Source organism: Callorhinus ursinus, unplaced genomic scaffold (assembly GCF_003265705.2).
Source record: "Callorhinus ursinus isolate GAN/ISIS: 27379988/994484 unplaced genomic scaffold, GSC_fseal_2.0 scaffold8, whole genome shotgun sequence".
Taxonomy (NCBI): domain Eukaryota; kingdom Metazoa; phylum Chordata; class Mammalia; order Carnivora; family Otariidae; genus Callorhinus; species Callorhinus ursinus.
In genome coordinates this window covers 63,489,541-63,513,715 of record NW_027397070.1, presented here as the reverse complement: position 1 = coordinate 63,513,715, position 24,175 = coordinate 63,489,541, and the positions used below count along the sequence as shown (strand labels likewise).

Here is a 24,175-nt window from a genome sequence, read left to right as displayed (position 1 = left end):
CAGATGCCATGCCTCTTCAATGTCCTCCAAGAGGTAACACATTTCGGCTTTTATGAGACTGACACTTTTATTAAAGAACACAGTCCCTGTTGTCACTAAATGGCACAGACCTATGGGAAAAGACGAATTTGATTCCCCACCTCACACCATACACACAAATCAGATCTAGGTGCGGAGTGCAGATCTAAATGTGAAAAATAAAGCAACCAAAGCTTCTAAAAAGAAAATATGAGAAAATGGGTTTCACAACATCAGGGGAGGCAAAGATCTCTGAAACAGGACAGAAGCAGCATTGACTGCAGAATAAATAGAAGGACTGGGCTCCGCTGGAACTCTGCACTATGTTCACCAAAACATTCCATACAGATAGCAAAAAGTCAGGCCACAGATTTAGAGGAGGTTTTTCGCAATATATTTATCTCTCTTTCCGGCACTCCTACCAATCAATAAGAAAAAGATAATCTGACAGGGACAGTCACTCCTCTTCAATCTTACTTAAACAAGGTACTTCTCAAAAGACAATATCCTTGGCTAAGAGGGAGAAACTATATTATCTTTTTAACCCAGAAAGTTCTAGCTCTTGTGTATTTAACAAAAACGTTTAAGCTTATCTGGCACCTCCCACATTTTACTCTAAGCAGTAAGAATAAACCAGACCATACCTGCCAGACCTGGAAATCTCATCAGCTACCAGCTCATTTGTAACATTTTCCACACTCATGTTACCGCAGGTGACAGCTTGCTAAATTGTCTCCCTCTGCATAGTAAGAGTCTTCTTCCACCTTTCCCCAGCCTGGTCCCCACTTTCCATTAAGCTCCTAACAACAACTTCCTCAAGGGTCACAGGTGTCCACTAACTGTCATGTAAGACCTTTCCAACTCCCATTTGTCAGCTGACCCCAGAACTGCGGCTTCATTCCCTCCTTGTTATTCAGCTCCCCACCCACTCCCAGGTATCTAAATCTGTTCTAGGTACTATGGCTTAATAATAAATTATCTTAAAACTTTAATAGCTGGAAACAACCATTTATTATGCTCTTGTATTCTGAGGACAGGAATTCAGACAAGGCATGGCGGGAGTGGCTTCTCTCTCCCCATGATGGCTAGGACCTCGGCTGAAGGTTTTTCAGTAAAGGGTAACCACCATAATACCAAAACTAGAATAAACATCTTTTGAACCCATAGGAGAAAGTTCAATCTTTTCAATGCAAATAAGTAAAAGACACAAAAAGGAAAAAATAGATAGTAAATGGAATATATGAAATAAAATGGTATGTCAGTCCTAATACAATAATTAAAGATAAATGTAAATAGGTTAATTTTGCCAATTAAAAGACAGAATGTCATTTTTGGATAATAAAAATAAATTCAACCAAATGTATATGTGAGACACTTTTAAAACAAGAAAACATAGTTTGGAAATGAGAGGGTGAACTATATCAGGCAAGTGTGAACCAAAACAAAGTTAGGAAAGCAATCTTCTTGGATAAAGTAGAATTTAAGGCAAAATGTGTCATATGAAACAGAGATAAAAGAAAAATTAGCAATAGAGCAAGAGGATATGATTATCAAAAGTACATCTGCTTTAACAGCCTCAAAGTACATCAACCAACAGCTGATAGAGATAAATGGATGAACAATCGTGATTGGAGATTTTAACATTCTCTGAGAGACGGAAAGGTCAAGCAAATAGAGAATCAGCATAGATGTTGAATAAAAAAATAAGTTCGAGCATTTGTACATATACACATATGTATACACATTTATGCATATTGAACAGACACTACCCATTATTTTTAAGAAAACATGGAACATTTATAAAAATAAAGCATATATGATTGCAAAAAATCCTCAATAAGCTCCACACATTCAATATCATATACAGGCATACCTTGTTTTATTGTGCTTCACTTTATCCTGCTTCCCAGATATTGTATTTTTTCAAATTAAAGGTTTCTGGCAATCCTGCATCAAGCAAGTCTGTCGGCACCATTTTTCTAACAACATTCACTCGTTTCGTATTTCAATGGCACGTTTTGGTAATTCTTACTATATTTCAAACTTTTTCATTATTATTATATTTGTTATGGTCATCTCTGATCAGTGATTATGACCTGCAGAAAGCTCAGATGATGTTTAGCATTTTTTAGCAATAAAGTATTTTTTAATTAAGGTATATACATTTTTTAGACATAATGCTATTGGACACTTAATGGACTACCGTGTAGTGTAAACATAACTTTTATATACACTGGGAAGCCACAAACTTCATTTGACTCACCTTACTCTGAAATTCACTTTATTGTGGTAGTCTGGAACCAAACCAACAACATCTATTAGGTATGCCTTGTAGATAGTATTTGTTGACCAAAGAGAAGTAAAAGTAAATAACACAAGGGGCGCCTGGGTGGCTCAGTTGGTTAAGCGTCTGCCTTTGGCTCAGGTCATGATCGCGAGGTCCTGGGATCAAGCCTCGTGTTGGGCTTCCTGCTCATTGCGGAGTCTGCTTCTCCTTCTCCCTCTGCCTCTCCCCTGCTCGTGCTCTCTCTGTCTCTCTCTCTCTCAAATAAATAAATAATCTTAAAAAAAAAGTAAATAACAAAAGAGTAGCCTAAGGTTCTAAATACACTAAATGACAAATTACTAACTTACCCTGGGGTTAAAAATAAAAGGGAATTAGAAACACATCAAAACATGACAATGATAATAGTCAATATCAAAAATTTGTGGGGCATCGCTCAGGCAGAAGTTAGATGAAGAATTTTAACTTTAAATACATTTATATATGGAGACTGGAAATGTTAAAAAGTAGGAAAGCTAATTTATTATTACTGTAATTTTTTAAGGCTTTAAAGTGCCTCAGGGGTCCTCTGAAACTAATTTTCTATTTCTGGGATTCCCTGGATTCTTAATAAGAGATGGTGACATAATGATTAGAGGAATTCTTTTTTTAGCATGAAAGTTGTCCTTTCTCTTCTTCAGTACTTGCCTCCTACTGGCATTGAATTCTCACAGGGATTAAAATTGGTTAATTTTTTATTTCTAACTCTCCCAGCAAACTCCTCTTGCCCAGTTATTTATTTGGTGCCCTTTAACCACCAGAGGGGAAAAAATGAGCTCCTCCAAGCTGCCGATATTTACCTGTGGACTGGAGCAGCCCACCCAATGGTACTGTAGCAGGGATGACCGAGACGCTCTGGGGGTGTATTGTATACCTTCCAGTTTTCTTCATGTCTGAATTGAATTCTCTTTTCTTGATGTCAGTCTCCTGCATATCACCTCAAGGTTTAGACTTGTGAAGGAACAAGTATGATGGGGATACGAGTCTTGAAAGGAGACCTATTGTACATAATCAGAAGGAAGAGGAAAAAAGGACTTGTCCGTTTTGATACTTTGCTGTAGGTGGCCAGTTTTGTTCCTCATAGGGAAATCTGATCCACCTGTCGTGTTGGCTCCTAAGGAACTGCTGTTGTAAGCGGCTCATCAAGAGTTGAACCTCATGTAGCCTTGTTGGGAATATGGAAAAGGAAGAAAGCCACAGGACTGCCCATTCAGTCTTGGGAAGATCTGGATGATTCTGCACACAAGCAAAAATGACTTGAAATTTATGTACAGACACCTCTCTACCAATCCATCTTCAGCTGACTGAATGTTGTATAATAGCCCTTCTCCAAAGCAGGGGTGGAATGTTCTGGTTTCACCACAGATTTTCTACTCATTTCATTTTTGGAATCAGCTTAAAGATTCCAGGTCCCTTTTGTATATAACCTTTATTCTTTTTCTTTTTTAAAAATAATTTTGTTTCATATTTAAAGTCCTTGTATTAGTCAATGATTCATGTTCAGCATTATTTGAACCATTTGCCATTACAAGAAAGAGAAATACTTATTTGTGTTTTAAATAAAACTGGTGTAGGAAAGTCTGAAAAAAAAAAAGTAGGAAAGCTAGCTAAGCATTTAACTCAAGAAAATATAAAAAGAACAACAGATTTAGAAAAAAAACAAGGAATTTGAAAGGATGGTGAAAGGTAAAAATAAAGGAAGAAATCAATAAAAAAAATAGATTTTAAAAAAAACAGTAAGGATTAAGAAAACTAAACACTAAAAGCTGATCCTTTGAAAAGATTAATTAACTAGACAGATTTCCCTAACAAGACTCATCAAGGGGGGGGGGGGGAAGAGAGGAAATATGTAAATAAAATATAGAAACAAAAAAATTACTGATATGACTTAGATTTAAAAATAATAAATTCCTAGATATAAGTACCAAAATTGACTTAACAAATAAAAAAACTTTTTTAAAAAGACCCATAAGTATTAATAAAACTGAAGTGCCTCCAAAATCTCTAGAACCAGTGCAACTTCTCTTCACTCCTGGAAACAGCTTCCCTGGAAGTAATAATGTTATCAACCAGCAGAGGGCACAGGACCCTGGCTAGCGTTTGCAAGGCCATAATATTTTGCATGCTGTGATCAGGCCAATGATAAGCAATCATGCCCAGAGTCCTTTGGGGGACTGATATGAACAAGGAGAAAAAGTGAGTCTCTCAAATAACCAGTTAGAACCAAATAACTTGGAACTTCAGTGGCCACCTTTGTCCTCAACATACAGGCTAAAGCAGGAAAGCTGAATAAAGAAGAGCTAAGAAAGATTTTTTTAAAAAGAGACAGAGGGATATGATACCCAACTTGGAACCCCTGGATCCAGCCAAGCCTGAAACCCTGCCCCCCTTCAGAACTCTCATTCATGAGACCCAACATATATTCTTTTTTTTTTTTTGCTTTAAAAAAGTTTGTTGCCTGTCAATTTCAACCAAAAGAGAACTAATAAATAAAAATGCAGAAAAGACAGAAGGTACTAGACTTTCGAGTAGAATGGTCTTGGATTTGAAACTCAAGGGAAGCTCACCTAAGCTCCATGTGACTCAGTTTCCTTATCTAAACAAAAGTGATAAGCACAGCATCTAATTTGTAATGTCTTTGGAAGATTACATGAGATAATCCATGGGAAGCACTTGGCTGCTTTTCTTCCACGTCTCTTTTCTACCAGACGTTAGACTCATCCCCAGCCCGAGCTTAGCACCTGGTTCTTCACAGGTGTCCATGCCACTGGGCTAATTAAGGGCACCTGTGGCTTCCGTGACAGCTGCCTCCTGGTAACCACAAGCACTGACGCAACTCCAGCCTCATTTTGATATTAAAAAGAAAACTTCAGGGAACTGAACACAGAAGAAAGCTAACTTGCCACACTGCTGTGTTTGTTCAAATATCCTGGAAAGGAAGCCCATTGGTTAATGTCCGGGGGGAGGGGACCACCGAATGGTGAAGGCCACTGGCCCCCCTCTAACCATTAACCAGCAGGGAAGCTGGCCAACAAGATTTAGCGGTGGTGGCCCGCGGGCTTACTGTACACATACCAGGACTCAGGACAGCTGGGCCGAGCCGGTGGTGGCAGCCTGAGCCCTCTGCAGACCGTGAGTAGCACCTGATCGCTGTCCATCCCTCCTGCTCCTGCCCAGCCACCGGAATGAAGCCATGCGCATCTTGCTTATTTAATTTGTTAATGGGCATTGAGCATTACAGTAGCCAGGGTGATCTGGGGCTGGGTAGATGAGCAGTGATATGGGGAGGGTTTTGCAATCTGTGGGTCACCCATGCAGGTTTGATCTGCCCCGGCCTCCAGCCTTGCAGGGGTTGACACTGAGCCAAGAGTCATTTCCATCTGTCACTCCACTGATGCTCCTAAGCCCACCCAGCCAAGTAACACAAGAGAGTCTGACAGCGGAGCTGAATGGGTGCAAGGCAAGGCCCCTGCTGGGGGATGCAGGCAGGGACAGCTCTGCCCCTTGGCACAGTGGACTGTGCGTGCCCCAAGGTCGCACACACCTACCTCCTTGCTCATCCACCTGGGGCGAGGATACTGCAGATGCAACAGGACTCCCTGCATGACACCACATGTTCTAAGGCTTAAACGCAGAGGGCCCAAGATACTACCTGGCCCATGGGGGCATTCATGAAAATAATGAATGCGGTGGGCATTTACTTTGAGCCTCACTTCAAAAATGAGAGAAAAGGAGGACATACATGAAATGAAATTCATGAAGAATATCGACACTCTGCATTGTAACATTGCTGGGTACTTTTTGGAGACCTATTTTCCCCTCATCGCTCTGCTTTCTATAGAGAAAGGCAGAACGGCATGGCACCGACTCTGAGGCCAGGCTGCAGGGCTTAGAATCTCAACTCTGAACAGGTTACTCTGCCTCCCTGGGCCTCAGTTTTCTCATCTGTAAAGTGGGCCCAGGATGACCAGCTGCATGAGGCCACATGGGAAAGCACTCATAACCGCTGTGACTGATGTTCGCGACAATCTCGGGAGGTTGATAGAGTTTTCATCCCTACCTTGGGGGCTTATCACAGAAGGGGATGAGGTGTGAAATCCCAGAGACAGCAGAAGGGGGAGGGGAGACCAGAAGAAGTGGTAAGTGGACAAGCCCACCCCGCTCTGGGCTGCACACGGCACCAGGTCCTTGCCCGAGAGGGCTCCCGACAGGTGTGGAGGGGACAGGGCTAGCCGGGACTTCACTGCAGTGTGACAGGGCCGTGATGGGGAAGCACAGAGAACAGGGCTCCTGGAGGAGAGCTGGGACTTGGGTGTCCAAGGACAGAAGGAAGTGAGCCAGGCAAGGCAGGGAAGGGATGGGACAGCAGAGTGGAGCCACAGGGGGCCGGATGGGGCAGGTCTGTCTCTGTCCCCAGCTCCCGGGTCAGAGCAGGGCTCCCAAACAATGGGGAACTGAGATGACCTGCCCTGCCCTGACCCTGGCAGAGGGAGGAAAGTCTGGTGTGTGCGGGAGGAACCCCGACACACACAGCGGTGCCGTGGCTCAGACTTCAAGGGGCCAAATTTGAGGCTGGGGCAGGGCTGTCACCAGGCACAAAGTCATGAAGTGAGGACCAACCCCTCCTGGAAATGATGAGAGCCACCGAAAGTTTTTCAGTGGGAGAATGGCCAATCAGCTTGCATTTTCATAAAGGATGCCTCTGGCCGCAGATGGGAGGAAGGGTGGGAGGGAGCTGAGCAGGCAGGGGCAAGAGACCAGGTAGGGTTGACCACTAATGCTGGGAGAGGTGACGGGCCCCGAACTTGGACTGTGTACTGAAATGGCAATGGGGAAACAAACATCAGAAAATCAGAATGTCAGATGGGCAAGGCCAATGGTGGGCATTATTATTGACTCTATATTGTACTAAGGAAATGGAGGCAGAGTTTAAATAGTCCACCCGAGTCACCAAGTTGGTAAATAGCAGTGCTGGATTCCTAATCCAACGTGGTCTGCCACGAAACCAGGAAAATGAAAAGCCAGGCAGCCAAGAAAGGAGGGGAGGGCAGCAAGGCTGTTACCAAAGCAGAAAAGCAGAGAAGCAGGGAGCTCAGAGCAGAGAACTTCCCACGAGGAAGGACCTGTTCCCTCCACACGGAGGGAGACTCGCGGGGAGGGTTGGAAGAGGGGTCGGGGGGTGGTTGCACCTGTCTGTCGTGAGGTTCTGGTTTGGGAGCATGCCGGGGAAACAGCCTTGGGGTGTTCCAGAGCAGACCAGTGGTTCCCGCGCTCAGAGGGCAGCACATTCTCCTGGGGGCACTGGTTTCACTGTGGGCTCCCGACTCCCTCCCAGAATGGCTGGCCCCATAGGTGGGGCCGTGCAGGGGGACCTGCTCCTCCTTCTTTACTGGGATACAGGTGGCTCCATAAAGCAGGGCTTGGGACCACCAGCCTTGTAAGTAGAATGTTTTGACCTTGGCTGCATGCATTTTTTAAATTTCTCTTACCAAACATCGTTTAATGGCCTACATTTCATTTTTTCCTGAATTTTTTATTATGGTAAAATATACAAAAGATTGATCATTTTAATCATTTTTAAGTGTGCAGTGGCATTAAATACATTCTCATTGCTGCGCAACCACCACCACCGTCCATCTCCACAACTTCTTCATCATCCCAACCATAAGCCTACCCATTAAATACTAACTCCCCATTTCCCCCCTCCATAGCCTCTGCTATAACACTGTGAAATAAAAGAAAGAATATATATCAGTCTCTGCCTCCCACATTGCTGACACAGAGCTCCTAAAACCCTTCTAATTTCTGAAGCGGGTAAGAGCACCAGGAGCATCTCTTGTTCTAATATTTGGTCTTTGCCCCTGGTTCCTGACACAGAGTTCCTAAATCCCTTGGAATTTCCTGGGTAATCACAATGTCTTTTGTTCTAATGAGGTGACTTTTTGTAGGTGCCTGGAGAGCGTCAGGATGGGGCTGGCCCCAGAAAGGTCAAGCCATGATTAGAAGCTTGGAATTTTCAGCCCCACCCTCCTTTCTCCGGGAAGAAGAGAGGGGCTGGAGTTAATCATCCATCCTGCTTATGTGATGAAGCTTCCATCAAAATCCCAAAGTATGGGGTTAAAGAGCTTCTGGGTCGGTGACCACATCTGCATGCCCAGAGAGTGGTGCACACCAGCTCCACAGGGGACAGGAGCTCCCGCATTTGGGACCCTTCTGGACCTCGCCCTATAAATCTCTTTATCTGGCTGTTCACTCATATTCTTTTTTACATCCTTTATAATAAACCAGTAAACCTAAGCGTTTCCCTGAGTTCCATGAGCCAGTCTAACAAATTATCAAACCCAGTGAGAAGGTCTCGGGTGCCCAGTCAAAAGGACAGGGTGACAATCTGGGACTAGCGATTGGCATCTGAAGTCGGGGGTGGGCAATCTTGTGGGAACTGAGCCTTTCACGGGGGGGGGGGGGGGGGGGTTGACACTACCTCCAGGTGAACAGTGTCAGAACGGAGTTACATTGTAGGATTGTAGTTCATTGCAGAATTGAGTTACATTCTCCACCAGCTGGTGGTGGAGACTTGCTTGGTGTGTGGGAAACCCACATCTCTGGCGTCAGAGTGAAGCGTGGCAATCGTGTGTGAGGAAAGGAGAAACACAAGAGTGTTTTCCGTATTTATACAACCACCTTTTATTTATCCATCCATCCACTGATGGACATTTGTATTGTTTCCGGTTTTTTGGCTATTGTGAACAATGCGGTCATGAATATTGGAATGTACAAATAACTGCTTGAGTCCCTGTTTCCAGTTCTTCTGTGTATCTACTCAGAAGAAGAATTGCTGGATCATATGGTAATTCTATATTTAATTTTTTGAGGAGCTACCATTCCCTTTTTTTCCACATAGCTGTACCGTTCCCACCAGCAAGGTAGTTTCCAGCCCTTCCACATCTGTGCCAATACCTGTTTTCTGTTTTGCTGTTTGTAGTTTGGTTTGGTTTGGTTTTTGAGACAGCCACACAAATGGGTATGAATTGTATCTCATTGCGGTTTTGATTTGCATTTCCCTGATGACTCTAATGTGAGCATCTTTTCATGTGCCTGTTGGCTCTCTGTGTATCTTCTTTTGAAGAAATGTCTACTCCACATCTTTACCCATTCTTTGAGTTGGATTTTTTTTTAATTTTTTTATACTTGAGTTTTATGTAATCTGGATGTTAATCCTCTATCAGATATGGGACTTGCAAATATTATCTCCCATTTTGTGGGTTACCTCTCTATTCTATTGACAGTGTCCCTTAGTGATCAAGAGTTCTTAATTTTAAAGAATCCAATGTGTCTAATTTTCTTTTGTTGTTTGTACCTTTAATGTCATGTCCAGGAAATCATTCTTTCTGATGCTATTATAAAAGCATAATTGTTAATTTACTTTTCAGTTTGTTCATTGTTAGTATATGGAAACAGAACCGGTGTGTGTGCGTGTGTGTGTGCTGGTTTTGTAGCCTGCTACTTTGCTTAATTCATTTCTTAGTTCCAGCCAGGTTTTCATGGAATCTTTAGGGTTTTCTACATGTGGCTGTGACGTTGATCAGGTTGCCTATGGACAGAGGTAATTTTACTCCTTCCTTTGGAATTTAGATGCCTTTTATTTCTTTTTCTTGCCTAATTTCTCTGGCTAGGACGTCCAGTGCTGTGTTAAATAGAAGAGGCGAAAGTAAGCATCCTGCCTTGTTCTGAATCTTAGATGAAAAGCTTTCAATCTTTCGCCATTACATTAGCTGTGGGCTTTTCACATATTTTTTTTATATTGAAGTAGTTTCCTTTTAGTCTTAGTTTGTTGAGTGTTTTTATCTTGAAAGGGTGTGTTGAATTATGCCAAATGCCTTTTCTGCATCAAGTGGGATGATCATGGTCTTTTTTCCCTTCATCCTGTTAATGTAGTATAGCACATTGGTTGAGTTTTTTCTGTACAACCATCCTTGCATTCCAGAAATAAACCCCACTTGGTCATGCCATATAATCATGCTTTTAATATGCTGCTGAATTCTATTTGCTAGTATTTTGTTGAGGATGTTTGCATCAATGTTCATAAGCAATCTTCATCAGTACATTTCTGTCCTTAATGTATCTTTGTCTGGCTTTGGTGTCAGGGCAGTGAATGAGTTAGGAAGTGTTCTCTCCACTTTGGTTTTTTTGGAAGGAAGATTCGTGTGAATTCTTTAATGTTTGGTAGAGTTCAACGGTAAAGCCATTTGGTCCAGGGCTTGCTTTGTTGGGTTTTCAATTACTGATTCAATTTTCTTACTACATATAGGTCTATTCAGATTTTCCATTTCTTGTGATTCAGTCTTGGTATGTTTTGCATTTCCAGAATTTTTTTTCATTTTATCTAGGCTATCCAGTTTGTTGGTGTGTAATTTTTTTCATAATATTTTCTTATAATTATTTTTTAAAATTTATTTATTTTTATTTTAGAGAAGGGTATAGGGGGAGACAGAGAGAGAGAATCTCAAGCAGACTCCCCACTGAGCACAGAGCCTGATGCGGGGCTCAATCCCAGGATCCTGAGATCAAAACCTGAACCAAAATCAAAAGTCAGACACTTAAGTGACTGAGCCATCCAGGAGCCGCTCTTATAATTCTTTTTATTTCTGTAGAATTAGCAGTAAAGTCCCCATTTTCATTTCCGATTTTAGTAATTTGAGACTTCACCTTTTTTCTTACTCAGTTTAGCTAAAGGTTTGTCAATTTTGTTCTTCTTTTTGAAGACCATATTATATTCATTATATATCATCATACTATATTATACTGTATCAATTAGATATATTATATTTTGGTTTCACTGATTTTCTCTGTTTTTCTATTCTCTATTTTATACATCTGTGCTCTAATCTTTATTGTTTCCTTCCTTCTGCCACCCCACTCTCTTTTAATGACTATATGGAACATCTTTTCCCATCCTTCCACTTTCGTATTGATGTCTTTGTATCTAAAATGTATCACTTGCAGTCAGTGTACAGCTGGATCATTTTTTAAATCTGTTCTGCCAATCTCTGTCTTTTGATTGGGGAATTTTATCCATCTACATTTAAAGTAATTGCTAACAAAGAAGGATTTCTGCCATTTCCTATTTGTTTTCTATATGCCTTATAGGGTTTTGTTTTGTTTTTTTTTTTTTTTGGTCCCTCATTTCCTGCATTACTTTCTTCTTTTTTGTTTAGTGGACTTTTTTTTTTTTTTGTAGTGAAACATTCTAATTCCCTTCTTGCTTCCTTTTGCGCATACTCTATAACTATTTTCTTTCTGGTTACCATGGAAATTACATTTAACATCCTAAAGTTATAACACTCTCATTCAAATTTATGCCAGCTTAAGTTCAATAGCATACAAAAGCCCTGCACCTATGTAGCTCCGTTCCCCACATTCTTTCAGTTATTTAAGTCACAAATTATAACTTTATTCACTGTGTATCCAAAAACAGAGACTAATAATTGCTTTTCGTGGATTAGTCTTTCAAATCATATCAAAAATAAAAAGTGGAGTTACCAAGCAAGATTACAATAACACGAGTTGTTCTAGTTGCTCATATATTTACCTTTACCAGAGATTTTTATTTCTTCATATAGATTGTATTTACTCTCTAGTGTCCTTTCATTTCAGCCAGAAGGACTCCCTTTAGCATATCTTGCAGGGGAGGCCTAGTGGTAATAAACTCCCTCTGCTTTTGCTTATCTGGGAATGTCTAGATTTCTCCCTCATTTTTCAAGGATGGTTTTGCCAGATCCAGGATTCCTGGTTGACAGTTTTTTTTTCTTTCAGTTCTTTGAATGTATTAGCTGGTTGGATATTTAACCTTTCTGGGCCCCCATTTCTGCCTACCTCAAATCATAATAATAATACCTACTTTATTAGTTTGTTGGTGAGGATTAGATGAGAAAATATAGGCAAAACACATAGGTCAGTATTGGGCATCTGTTAGGTACTTGATAAATCATAGCAGGTAAAATCATACTTTCAGATGAGGAATTTGAGGTCCAGAGTCCTGACTTGTCCCAGGTCACACAGCCTATGTGGAGGAAGGAACTGAGGCTTGAATGGGGTCCTCCATGGGGTCTCTTGCCTACCATTTCACCATGCCCCACTGCCTTGGAGGCCCTACATTATCTAATGAGAATTCCTGATTTTGCAGGTCCTGACCATCCTGGACAATGCTGCTTGCCCTAGGCACCTATTTCCTCTGGCTTTTCACCAGTGACCTCTGGGCCGTTCAGGCTAAGGACCCAGATACTGACCTGAGTACAAGGAGCCCTCACCGGGACTTGGCTCCAAAGAATGTTGACTTTGCCTTTACCCTGTATAGGCATCTAGTGGCTTCAGCTCCTGGCAAGAATGTCTTCATCTCCCCTGTGAGCATCTCCATGGCCTTAGCTATACTGTCTCTGGGTGCCTGTGGCCACACACGGGTCCAGCTTCTCCAAGGCCTGGGCTTCAACCTCACCAAGATGCCTGAAGCTGAGATCCACCAGGGCTTTCAGCACCTCCGCCACCTCTTCAAGAAGGAATCAGAAACCATGTCGGAAATGGCTATGGGTAATGCCTTGTTCCTTGACCGCAGCCTGGAGCTTCTGGAGTCATTCTCAGCAGACACCAAGCACTACTATGAGTTGGAGGCCTTGGCTGCAGATTTCAAGGATGGGGCTGAAGCCAGCAGACAAATCAATGAGTATATCAAAAATAAGACACAAGGGAAAATTGTGGACTTTCTATCAAAGCTGGATAGTTCAGCCACGCTCATCCTGGTCAACTACATCTTCTTCAAAGGTACCCCCTTATACCCCATTACCAAGAATAGTAAGAGCCATCAAAACCCAGGGTGCATTCTTGGGCAAAGCCTTTGATCTTACAAAGCACATTTTCATCTGTGAATCTCCATCTTCACCATAATCTTACCAGGAAGGTAGACTACATCATCTTACAAGTGATCAAAATGACACCCAAAAGAATTGAGCAACTTGCCCAAGCTCTTATAGGTTCTTTTGAGGCCCAAACATGTAATAATGAACAGACTGGCTGCCTCATGGTCTACAAATATTGGCTGAGTGCTGGCTGTGAGTCAGGCACTGGACCAGGGGCTGGAAGCACAGCCTAGAACCAGATAGACACAGCCCCTGCCCCGCCCCCCAGAAACTCCCCCCGGATGGCCTTATGCCACACACTTCCCCAGCACTCACAGCCAGCTCTGACTAAGTCCCCTCTTAGTCAAAATTCAACCTGTCCTCACCAATTCGGAGCAGGGTCTTCCAAAGATCTTTTTCATAAAAATCACTATGGCAACTTGTTAAAATTATAGATTCCAGAGCCCATGCCAGACCTACTGAAGCAAAGCTTCTGCAAGAAAGTCCTACAATTTGTATTTTTAACAAGCACTCCCCCATAATTTTTATGAACAGACAATTTGGAGATACATTGTCCTGGAGAAGAAAATCTACACTCCTTAGTTTATAGCACTGGTTCTGTACCCAGGGTTATCTTTACCCCCTTCTACTCTCTGGGACACTTGGCAATGTCTAGAGATATTTTGAGTTGTCACAACTGAGGGTGGGGTGGGGTGTGTTCCTGGCATCTATTAAGTAAAGGCTAGGGAGGCTGCCAAACAGGACAGCCCCTACAATGATATCTGCTACAGAATGGCTATCATCCAAGGCTGAGAAACCCTGGCCTAGAGGCGTCTGCTTCTCTGTCCTTTCAGAGCCTCATGTCTCAACATTTTTCCTCCTCCAAGTTCCCAACACACAGCACACTCACACACACTCACACACACACACTCTCACACACACACACTCACACACACACACACACTCACACACACTCTCTCACACACAGTCACACACACACTCTCTCACACACTCACACACACTCTCACACACACTCTCACACACACACTCTCTCTCACACACTCACACACACACACTCTCACACACACTCACACACAGTCTCTCTCACACACACTCACACACACTCTCTCACACACTCTCTCTCACACACTCACACTCACACACACTCACACACACTCACACACACTCTCACACACACTCACACACACTCTCTCTCTCACACACACTCACACACACACACACACACACACAATGTCCAACCACACTGAATTCCTTCTAGGTCCTTGAGCATGACTATCCTCGTGGAAGCCTGGATTAGTTCCCTGTGGCTGTTATAACAAATTCACACAAACATCGTGGCTTAAAACAATTCAGATTTATTACCTTACAATTCTGGAGGTTAGAAGTCCAAGATTGGTCATGCTGGGTTAAAGTCAAAGTGTTGGCAGGGTGTGTTCCTTCCAGAGGCTCTAAGGGAGAACCCGTTCCTTGCCTTTCCCAGCTTCTAGAAGCCACCTGTCTTCCTTGGCTTGTGGCCCCTTCCCTCTTAAAGCCAGTGATCACATCCCCATGACCTCTCTTCTGACTGCCCCTCCTGTTTTCCTCTTCCACTTTTAAGGAAACTCTTGTGATGATACGGGAACCCACCTGGGTAATCCGGAATAAGCTCATCTCCAGGTCACTTGTTTAGCAACCTTAATGTCCTCTTGCCATGTAACATAACACATTCACAGGTTCTGTGATTTGGGAAATAGACATATTTAGGGAGCCATTCTGCCTGCCACAAAACCCATACTCTTTCTGTCCCCTGAGCCCTCCCTCAACTAGTCTGTGCCTAAAACTTCTTCCCACTCTTCAAATCTTGGCTTTGAAGTTACGTCCTCCATGAAGCCTCCCCCGATTCTCTCAGGGAAATCCTTGCTTCTTATACGTACCTGCTACAGTCTTCCCACACCTCACTTTAACAACTTTGTAACCCCAGACCAAAGTGGCTCGGTTTCATTTAAACAGTCATACTCAAAGAAGTGCAAGTGAAAGAGAAAAAAAAAAAAGTCATGACATATAACATGTATCTCTCAGCAACATTAAAGCTCATCCAGATCATAATCTCCAGAAAGAATCCCCACACACCCTTTTTCTTCTCCCCAGCTTCTTACTCAGGGCCTCCCGTTAGCCAACTACACCCCCCCCCCAGCTCTTTGTTACCTGGACAGACTTACCATCTTGGTGAGCCCCCCTCCTGCCATCATCCTCTTCACAAGTCTGGGAATCCACCTGGCAGAGGCCTCCCTCCTTGGAGGGTGTGAGGCTGACCAGGCAAAAACAGCATTTTTTTTCCCTCCACCTTCACTGAGACATAATTGACTTATAACATTGCATAAGTTTAAGATGTACAGTGTGATGATTTGATATATATGTATATTGCAAAATGATTACCAAAATAAGGTGAGTTAACACATAGTTACTTGTGTGTGTGTGTGTGGTGAGAATTCATTAGCTGTGCTCCCTTAGCGACTTTCAAGGATAGAATACAGTGTTGCTAACTGAAGTTACCATGCTGTACATTAGATTCCCACAACTAATTCATCTTATAACTGGAAGTTTGTAACTTTTGACCACTTCACCCATTTCTCCCAACCTCCTGCTCCTGACAAACCATCATTCTACTCTGTTTTTATGAGTTCTAGATTTTAGATTCTACATATAAGTGAGATCGTACAGGATCTGTCTTTCTCTGTCTGACTCATTTCACTTAGGGTAATGCCTTCAGGGTTCATCCATATTGTCCAAATCACAGGTTTTCCTTCTTGTTTATGGCTGAATAATATTCCATGGTGCATGCACATGCACACACCACATTTTCTTTATCCATCCATCCATAATTGGACACTCAAGTTGCTTCCACATCCTGGTTGTTGTTAATAATGGACATAGGAGTACACTTACCTCTTTGAGACCATGAGTGCATTTCCTTCTGATATATTCCCAAGAGTGGGATTGTTGGATCATATGGAATTTCTATTTTTAATTTTTTGAGGAACTGCACACATTAAGTTGCCTGCACTAATTTACATTCTCACCAACAGTGCAGGAGGGTCCCTTCTCTCCACATCCTTGCCAACACTTACTATCTCTTATCTTTTTGATACCAGCCATCACATAGGTGTGAGGGGATAAATTACTGTGGTTTTGATTTCCCTGATGACTAATGATGTTGAGCACCTTTTCATGTACCTGTTGGCCATTTGTATGGCTTCTGTGAAAAAAAAAAAGTCTGTTCAAGTTCTCAGCCCATTTTTTAATTGAATTACCTGGGGTTTTTTTTTTTTGGTTTTGTTTTTTTGTTTGTTTGTTTGTTTGTTTGTTTTTTGCTATTGAGTTATATGAGCTCCTTATGTATTTGGGATATTAACCCAATATACAGTCTGCAAATATCTTCTCCCATTCTATAGGTTGCCTTTCATTTTGTTGATTGTGTCTTCTGCTGTGTAGAAGCTTTTGAGTTTGATGTGTCCCTCTTGTTTATTTCTCTTTTTGTTGCTTGTGCTTTTGGAGTCACATCCAAAAATCATCACCAAAGCCAATGTCAAAGAGCTTCTTTTTCCCTATGCTTTCTTCTAGGCGCTTTATGGTTTCAGATCTTATGTTTAAGTCTTTAATCCACTTTGAGTTAACTTTTGCAAGTAGTGTAAGGTAAGGGTCCAGTTTCATTCTTTTGCATGAATATCCAGTTTTCCTAACACCATTTATTAAAGAGACTTTTTCCCATTGAGTAGTTTTGGCTCCCTTGTCAAATATTAGTTGACCATATGTGTAAGGTTTATTTCTCAATTTTCAATCCTGCTCCACTGGTCTCTGTGTCTGTTTTTATGCCATACTCTCTTGATTACTATAGCTTTATAATATAGTTTGAAATCAGGAAGCATGATGCCTCTAGCTTTGTTCTTTCTCAAGATTGCTTTGGCTACATTTTTTTCCACACAAAAGGCAGCATTCTTTACACTTGACCATGAGAGGGTCAAGGAGTCTGGGAATGTTTGCCCAGAAACGTTTCTGGGTGACAGGGCTGTGTGCTGCCTTATACACAGATTTTCTGGGACACAGAAAAACTAATTGGCAAGCCCCTCTTTAAGCTGGGGATACCCTGTCATATTTCCAGCAAGCCAGCATAATAAATAGCAATGAATGGTGACATAGCTAACATCACTAAGCTTAGGACACGTAAAGTGTCCCTGGCATGTTCCTTCCTTACTTAGTGAACTATCTTAACAGTCTTTCTATTTGGGAGGGGGGGCGGGATTTTCTACAGGGCTCATCCTTGCTCTCTCCAGTTTGCCCCCATGAATTCTTAAGTTTCCCTACTACGAGTTCTCCTGGCCTGAGAATTTTCAAGAAGAAATCCCTTAAAGTAGAGGTTAGACCCCATTCTGTATTTTGTTTTGTGCAAACTGGATATGTTATGTTTGCTTCTAGAAAAGAAATACTCGGGAGAAAGCAAACAGCAAACTTTTAAGGATGAAAAACTTAACACTGAAAAATAGTCACTTTTTTTTTTTTTTTTTTTTTTTTTTTTTTTGCTGTGAATTGAACAAGTTAGCCACAAAACACCGCCACCTTCAGTCCAGGGGATCCCAGGGCTCCTCTGGAGGATGGGTTGAGAACCTTCCAATGATCTCACCTGCTGTGAGACAGCCAGACTATGACAGCACCCTCAGTCACTGGGGATGGAGCAGGCACGGCTTCGGGGTCTCCAGGCTCTGCATCCACAGCCCTGTCGCTCCATCCTCCCACCTCTCCCTACTACCTCCCTAGGAGCCCTTATGGGGGGTGGGGGGGGTGAGGCTGGCTCAAAACAAGAGTTCTGGCCTCGGGGTCCGTAGATCCTGCAAGCAGTGGGATGGAGAAGGGTCTGCCTGGAGCTCTGCGCCAACCACCCTCAGGCAGCCTCAGTTGGGAAACAGATACTTCACAAGGGATCCCAGGCTTAAGGTCAGACAGCCAAGACACCCGGGGACCCCTGGACGCAAGGTCCTCAGTCACCTTGAGACCTGAGGAGTTAACCTAGAGAATCGGAGGCCCTGGTGAGGTCAACCCATGTCTTCAAACATCCAGAATTCTGTCATCTGTGAGAAGACTCGCAGTTTTTTGGAATAAGCCCAGAAGAGCCGAAGAGGCTCAGCCGATGGGCCTCAAGATCAGTTAGGCTTTGGCTCTAAGGAGCAATTTTCCTCCCATGAGAGCTGACCAGTAATGAAAGTCTGGTCTGTGAAGGTAGTGAGCTCCCTATCACCAGGCAGGCAAAGAGGCTGTGTGATGCCATCCTAAAGCATGGGGGAAGGATTCAAGTCCAGTTGTGGGTGGGACCATGTGACCTTGAAAGCATCTTCTCATCCTGACTTTCCCTCCAGGAAATGTGGTGTGGCCCTCGGGGCCACACAGGAGGTCAGGAGCCTCCCTCAGGGAAGTGGACACAATCCACTGGGCAGCCAGGCCGCCTGCTAGACTTCTGTGGCCAGAAGTCAAGGTGTGGGTATGGAATGGGTTGTCTGTTTCTCCAAACCTCCTCCACCCCTGATCTTGAATTTGCAGCCCAAGTTCCATTCAGCACCATTCCCAGAGTCCTCCTGTCCAGGGGGTGAGGCAAAGTCTGGTTTACTGAATCTGGTTTACTCCCAAATCCAAGGGCATTCTCCTTTGTCTCCCTTCTTCTATTTTAGAGGCTCAGAAACTGAGTTAATCCTCAATCCAGTTCAAGAAGTGGAAGACAGAACAGGTTTTAAACTGCTGGGCATTTCACAACTTCCCAGAGAATTCTAGCCACTCTGGTGGGGACCTTCCAGGGAATGGCTGCCATGACACCTGCTTAGCACTCTGCTGCCCCCCAAACTGTGTTTTCCTCTGGCTCTCACAGGCCTGTCTCCCGCCTCCCCCCTTCCCTCCCTTCCCAGGCACATGGGAACACCCCTTCAACCCCGAGAGCACCAAGGAGGAGAACTTCTACGTGAACAAGACCACCGTGGTAAGAGTGCCCATGATGTTCCAGTCGAGCACCATCAAGTACCTTCATGACCGGGTGCTCCCCTGCCAGGTGGTCCAGCTAGAGTACGTAGGCAACGGGACCGTCTTCTTCGTCCTCCCAGACGAGGGGAAGATGGACATGGTCATCGCCACGCTGAGCAGGGACACCATTCAGAGGTGGTCTGAGTCCATGATCAGGGGGTAAGTCCTTGTCCTTCCCCCACAACTCACGCTGCAGGGCTCGTTGTTTTCTTCCGCTGTGTCCCCAAAGGCCTGAGGCTCTCTGACCAAGAAGTCAGCCCTGTTTATCTCTGTCCACTGACACTGAGATACTTTGGGGCATTCCACAAAACGAGGTCTGTTTGTGCCTCGGAAACAGCACAAAACCTATGAATGGTTCTTAAGTCACTCAGGGATGTAGCTCTTCTTCAAGCAATCAGTCCATCAGTAAATAAGTAAGAAAGGAAAGACATAAGTAGATAATAAGTGAGTAAGGGAAAGAGAGTGAGCTGTGTATATGCAGATGACCTGGGGGTCAGGAGGAGAACCAGCCCATGAATGCCTGACCTCAGGCCCACACCAGGGGCGGGCTCCAAGCGCACACGCAGGGAGGACCGGCTGAGCGTGTGAGCTAGGCCTGAATGATGAATGAATGAATGATGGAACTCATTGCCCCTAGGCACCTCTGAGCTAGACAGCAATCAAAATTATGGTCAAGCATGTGCGCAGCCCCAGCCTGCACCATGGGGATGGGGGGAGATGTTCATGAACGTGATCCTCACTCTTGTGAGATTGGAGTGCTGTCTGTGCCCAAGCAATCAGAGCAGTGCCATCAGGGTGGGGCCTGGTGGTGGGTGGGGTGCTGCAGATCCAAAGGGCAGAGGGGACGCAGGAGGGGAAGTGGGCACTTGGATCTGGAGTGGCTCAAGGTTTCCAGAACAGGTGCCATTTCTTTCCTCTCTCTTTCCTTCCCTCCTTCCTTACCTCCCTCCTTCCTTCCTTCCTTCCTCCCCCCTTCCTTCCCCTTCCCTCCCTCCTTCCTTCCTTCCTTCCTTCCCTCCCTCCCTCCTTCCCTCCTTCATACACAAATGGAACCACCTGCTGTGTACCCTGCCCTAGGCTAAGCAGAAAGGATAGAAGGCGACTAGGACAAACTATAGCCTTCAGAGACATGCACTCTAGAGCCGAGAAACAGCTTCTGGTGGAGTTCAAGGTATACAATGGCGTCAGTTGTGCCAGGGGCAGGAGAGGAAAGGTGGGGGAAGGTGGGAGTGCCTGGCCGCCCCAGGGGACAGGGGAGGGGCTGCAGAGCAGATTGCTTTCCATCTGGACTGTGTATTAAACCTGAGTGGAAGTTCAGCCAGTGGAAGGGTCTCCAAGAGTGAACATGGAGGCACAAACCAAGTCCAGGGGGCCGCGCCCAGGGCACCAGCTGCAAAGAAGGAGACAAATTCTACTTGAATGAAATGTGTAATCCAAGAGCTTTGCAGGCAGAAAATCTAGAAAGAAGCTCTCTAATATATATATATATATGTTTTTATGTTTTATGGTTTCGAGTTATTTTTATTTTGAGCTGTAGCCTCAGAGAGCTGCTCAGTGCTGGAGCTTCTGGAAATGTTAGTCCAGTTCCGTGACTGGACATGGGAGTTTGACCTCAGTCCTGCGGGGAAGAGCTGCGGGGTCTGCTCTGTGTTTCTGAGAAATCCCCTATAAGGACATGGGGACCCGGAGGTGTTCTCAGAGTCCTGGACCCATCGCACCTGACCTTGGGTGTGGGGGTGGGGGTGAGGTGGTTCGGTGTGCACTTGAGCCTGTGTTTGGGCGACCTGAGGGGTCCCATGGCTGGCTGCTCACCATTTCAATTATGCCCTTCTCCCTCCCCTTCCAAAGGAGCCCATAATTGAGGAACAGGGTGTCCAGGTGGTGATTACCACAGTGGGGCAAGCCAATTCTGGCTCCTAGGCTGTGAAAAATGAGAAGGATAATCTTTCTTCTTGCACCAAGAAAAATCTTTTCACTAAAACACTTTAGCTTAAAAAAAATCAATAACACATGCCATTTTCTTCTAGATATTTTTTTAAATAAACATCCAAGGCAGACTCTTGCATCTTTAAGCATCATATATGATTGGGCGTGAACTCTCTACTCCATCCAAATGATGTCCCACAGTCCCAGAAGGCAGACCCTATGGTTCCTCACCTCCAGGCTTGTGTCACCCCTTCTCCCGCCTCACCCCTCCCAGAATCACCCCCCCTCACTGGAGTGCCATCCCTCAGGGTCTGGCTACTGCCCACCTCCTATGGAAGCCTCCTTGCCCCCGCACAGAGCTCACAGGCACCCTCCCTCCCTCCTCCCATGAGGCAAGGGGGTATTTGAAGCAACTAGTCATGGCCTCTCCACAATTCTGCTGCTTCCCAGTGGTGTGACTTTGGGGAAATTCCTCAGCTCCTCTTGAGTTTAATTATCCCCATCTGGACATTGAAAATGTTGGCCCCAGCTTCCAAAGGCCGCATGCGCATATGTGCGTTAGATGCAATGCTGAAGCTAAAGGACGCCCAGCAGGTGTTCGGTAGAGGCCAGTCTCCCTGACTGCCAGTTGCTCTTCCCCATCTAGAGAAGTGCCCTAGTTGCCCTGCACTGCTTTGCTGTGTCAGTGAGGAGAGGGACAAGCACAGAGGGGGATAGGACTTGGTCAAAGCCACGCAGCATTAGTGGTAGGGCTGGGGCCAGGACGCTGCTCCCAGCCGGGTGCTCCCTCCACTCCTCTGCTTCTGCTTAGGGGTGCTGGGGGGACCACAGGGACTTCTTTAGGGACCCTTTTCTTCAGTGTCCAGTGGCCCAGCTATACCACGGGTGGAATCGGCTCAAAGAAAGAGCTGAGAAAAGATTTAGCCATTCAGAGGCCCAGAGAGGAAGCTGCCTGTGTGATGGAAGGAGAAGCAAATCCTGCCTCTCGTTCTGTCCCTTCCCCTTTTCCGCAAAGGTTGTGTCCGGCTGGGAGGAAGGGTCTGGAAGGATCACAGGGGAAACAGAAGTCGGCTGGCCAGGCCCAGCCCTAGGAAAATCTAACCCCATCTGCTTACCCCTGAGCAGCCAGGTAAACCTGTACATCCCAAAGGTGGCCATCTCCGGAGCCTATGACCTCAGGGCCATCTTGGGGGACATGGGCATTGTAGACTTGCTCGACAAGGGGGCAGATTTCTCCGGCATCACCCAAGAGGCCCAGCTGAAGTTGTCAAAGGTAAGTGTCCCTAGAGTCCATCTTCTTTTCCCCAAAAATTCACAGTATGAATAATAATAAGGAATGCGGGGCCCCTTCATGAATAGGTCTCTAAGCCCCAGGTTGAGAGCCCCGGGTCTTCTCCACTCTTACTACAGGGTAAATGGAGGCTCAGCGGGAAAATGTGACGTCCCCATGGTGACGACACGGGAGCTAGGGACAAGGGTGGGCCCCCCACCAAAACGGATCCTGGAAAATGGGAAAGGTCCGAACGCAGTGCCATCAAACAGTCTACCCACTACATTCTTTCCCTTCATTCTTTAACTTTATGCTCTGTGGGTCCCTCAGTCATTCCAAACATATTTATTGGACACCCACTCCGTGCCCCGAACTGCTGGGCACCGGGTATGCCTGCATTACTGAGACATGGAGGGATCTCACGATCGGGTAGGTGACCAAACCTGAGAGGGGACAGGAGACAGCTGAGGTGGCAGCCGCCCCTCCCTCAAGCACACAGACTTGGACCATCATGGCGCCTGGTACCCAGTATGCCCTCCATAAAATGTCTGCTGTGCCAAGGATTGAGTCAAACAGCCACCTCCTTATAAGGGGAGCATTATTTCTCAAAGGAGGAGCCTCTGGCTTGAACCACTCACTCACTCACCAGGGCCACAGAGCTGGTAAATGACAGCCTGGCGTTTGGCTTGGGGTCTACTCAACTCAAAACCTCATTTCCCAAGACGAGCTGCGGGGCTTCCTACCCCAGCTCAGCTTCTTCCTGCACCTGTTGACAGAGCTTCTCAGAAAACTCCACCTCCTCGCTCTCCGGTCAAGGAGAGCCCCTGCCCCAGAGGTTGTTGATAATTAGCCAGTTCGGATTCACTGAAGGTGTTTGATAGAAGCTACACAAGCATTTTGCCAATTTCAGAATTCCTCCTAATTTTGATCACAGCAAAAGACAGTTCGACAGCCCCTTTCCATTCCGAGTAGGCACAAGCACTTTGCAGAAATGGGCCCCTAGTGTTTGGCTAGCAGGGTGCAAAAAGGAGCGAGGTCTGCCTCACCCAGGACCCAGTAAGGAGAGCCTGATGTGGACACTGAAGTCCAGTGAGTACTGTGGGACCCCTGATCTCCCTGTCTGGGCTCCATCTGCCCTCTTTCTAGGGAAGAAGTCTAGGTATGAGCTGCGTTCTGGAGGTGGACACACCTTGGCCCTCATCCTGGGGCTGCCACTTAGATGAGGAGCCAGCAAGTGACCCTCTCTGAGCCTCAGCTTTGCCACCCGTAAAACCAAGGGTGGGAGGGATGGAAGCGATGAGTCATGGCAAGCTCCCAACACACAGCAGGTGCTCAACCTCCACCTTCGGCCCCGTACCCAACAGGTGGTCCATAAGGCTGTGCTGCAACTTGATGAGAAGAGCTTCAAGGCACCCGAATTCCCTACGGTCATGCTAGACATGGCATCTGAGCCTCTCACCTTCCACTTCAACCGGCCCTTCGTTATCATGATCTTCGACCACTTCACATGGAGCAGCCTTTTCCTGGGCAAGGTTGTGAATCCGACCTAAGGGCGCGCCCCCAGGAGTCACAGCCCCAGCTGACCTGCGCATGAGGGAACCCACAGAAACGCTCTGGGAGGTGGGAGTTCCCCCCCCACGCCCTGTCTTCTCCAGGTTCTTCTGTCCAAATAAATCATCATCACTGCAA

The 24,175-nt window shown here is 45.1% G+C and overlaps 1 protein-coding gene across 1 annotated transcript in view; it reads left to right on the top strand.

Moving 5' to 3' along the window:
- Positions 1-24,175, top strand: part of LOC112822056 (corticosteroid-binding globulin-like) — a 26,313-nt gene extending 2,138 nt beyond the window's left edge. The window contains exons 2-5 of the mRNA XM_073895839.1: positions 12,525-13,156; positions 19,179-19,449; positions 22,342-22,489; positions 23,851-24,175. Coding sequence (XP_073751940.1) covers positions 12,544-13,156; positions 19,179-19,449; positions 22,342-22,489; positions 23,851-24,036 — 1,218 coding nt within the window. The 5' untranslated portion in view covers positions 12,525-12,543 and the 3' untranslated portion in view covers positions 24,037-24,175. The remainder of the gene's footprint in view (positions 1-12,524; positions 13,157-19,178; positions 19,450-22,341; positions 22,490-23,850) is intronic.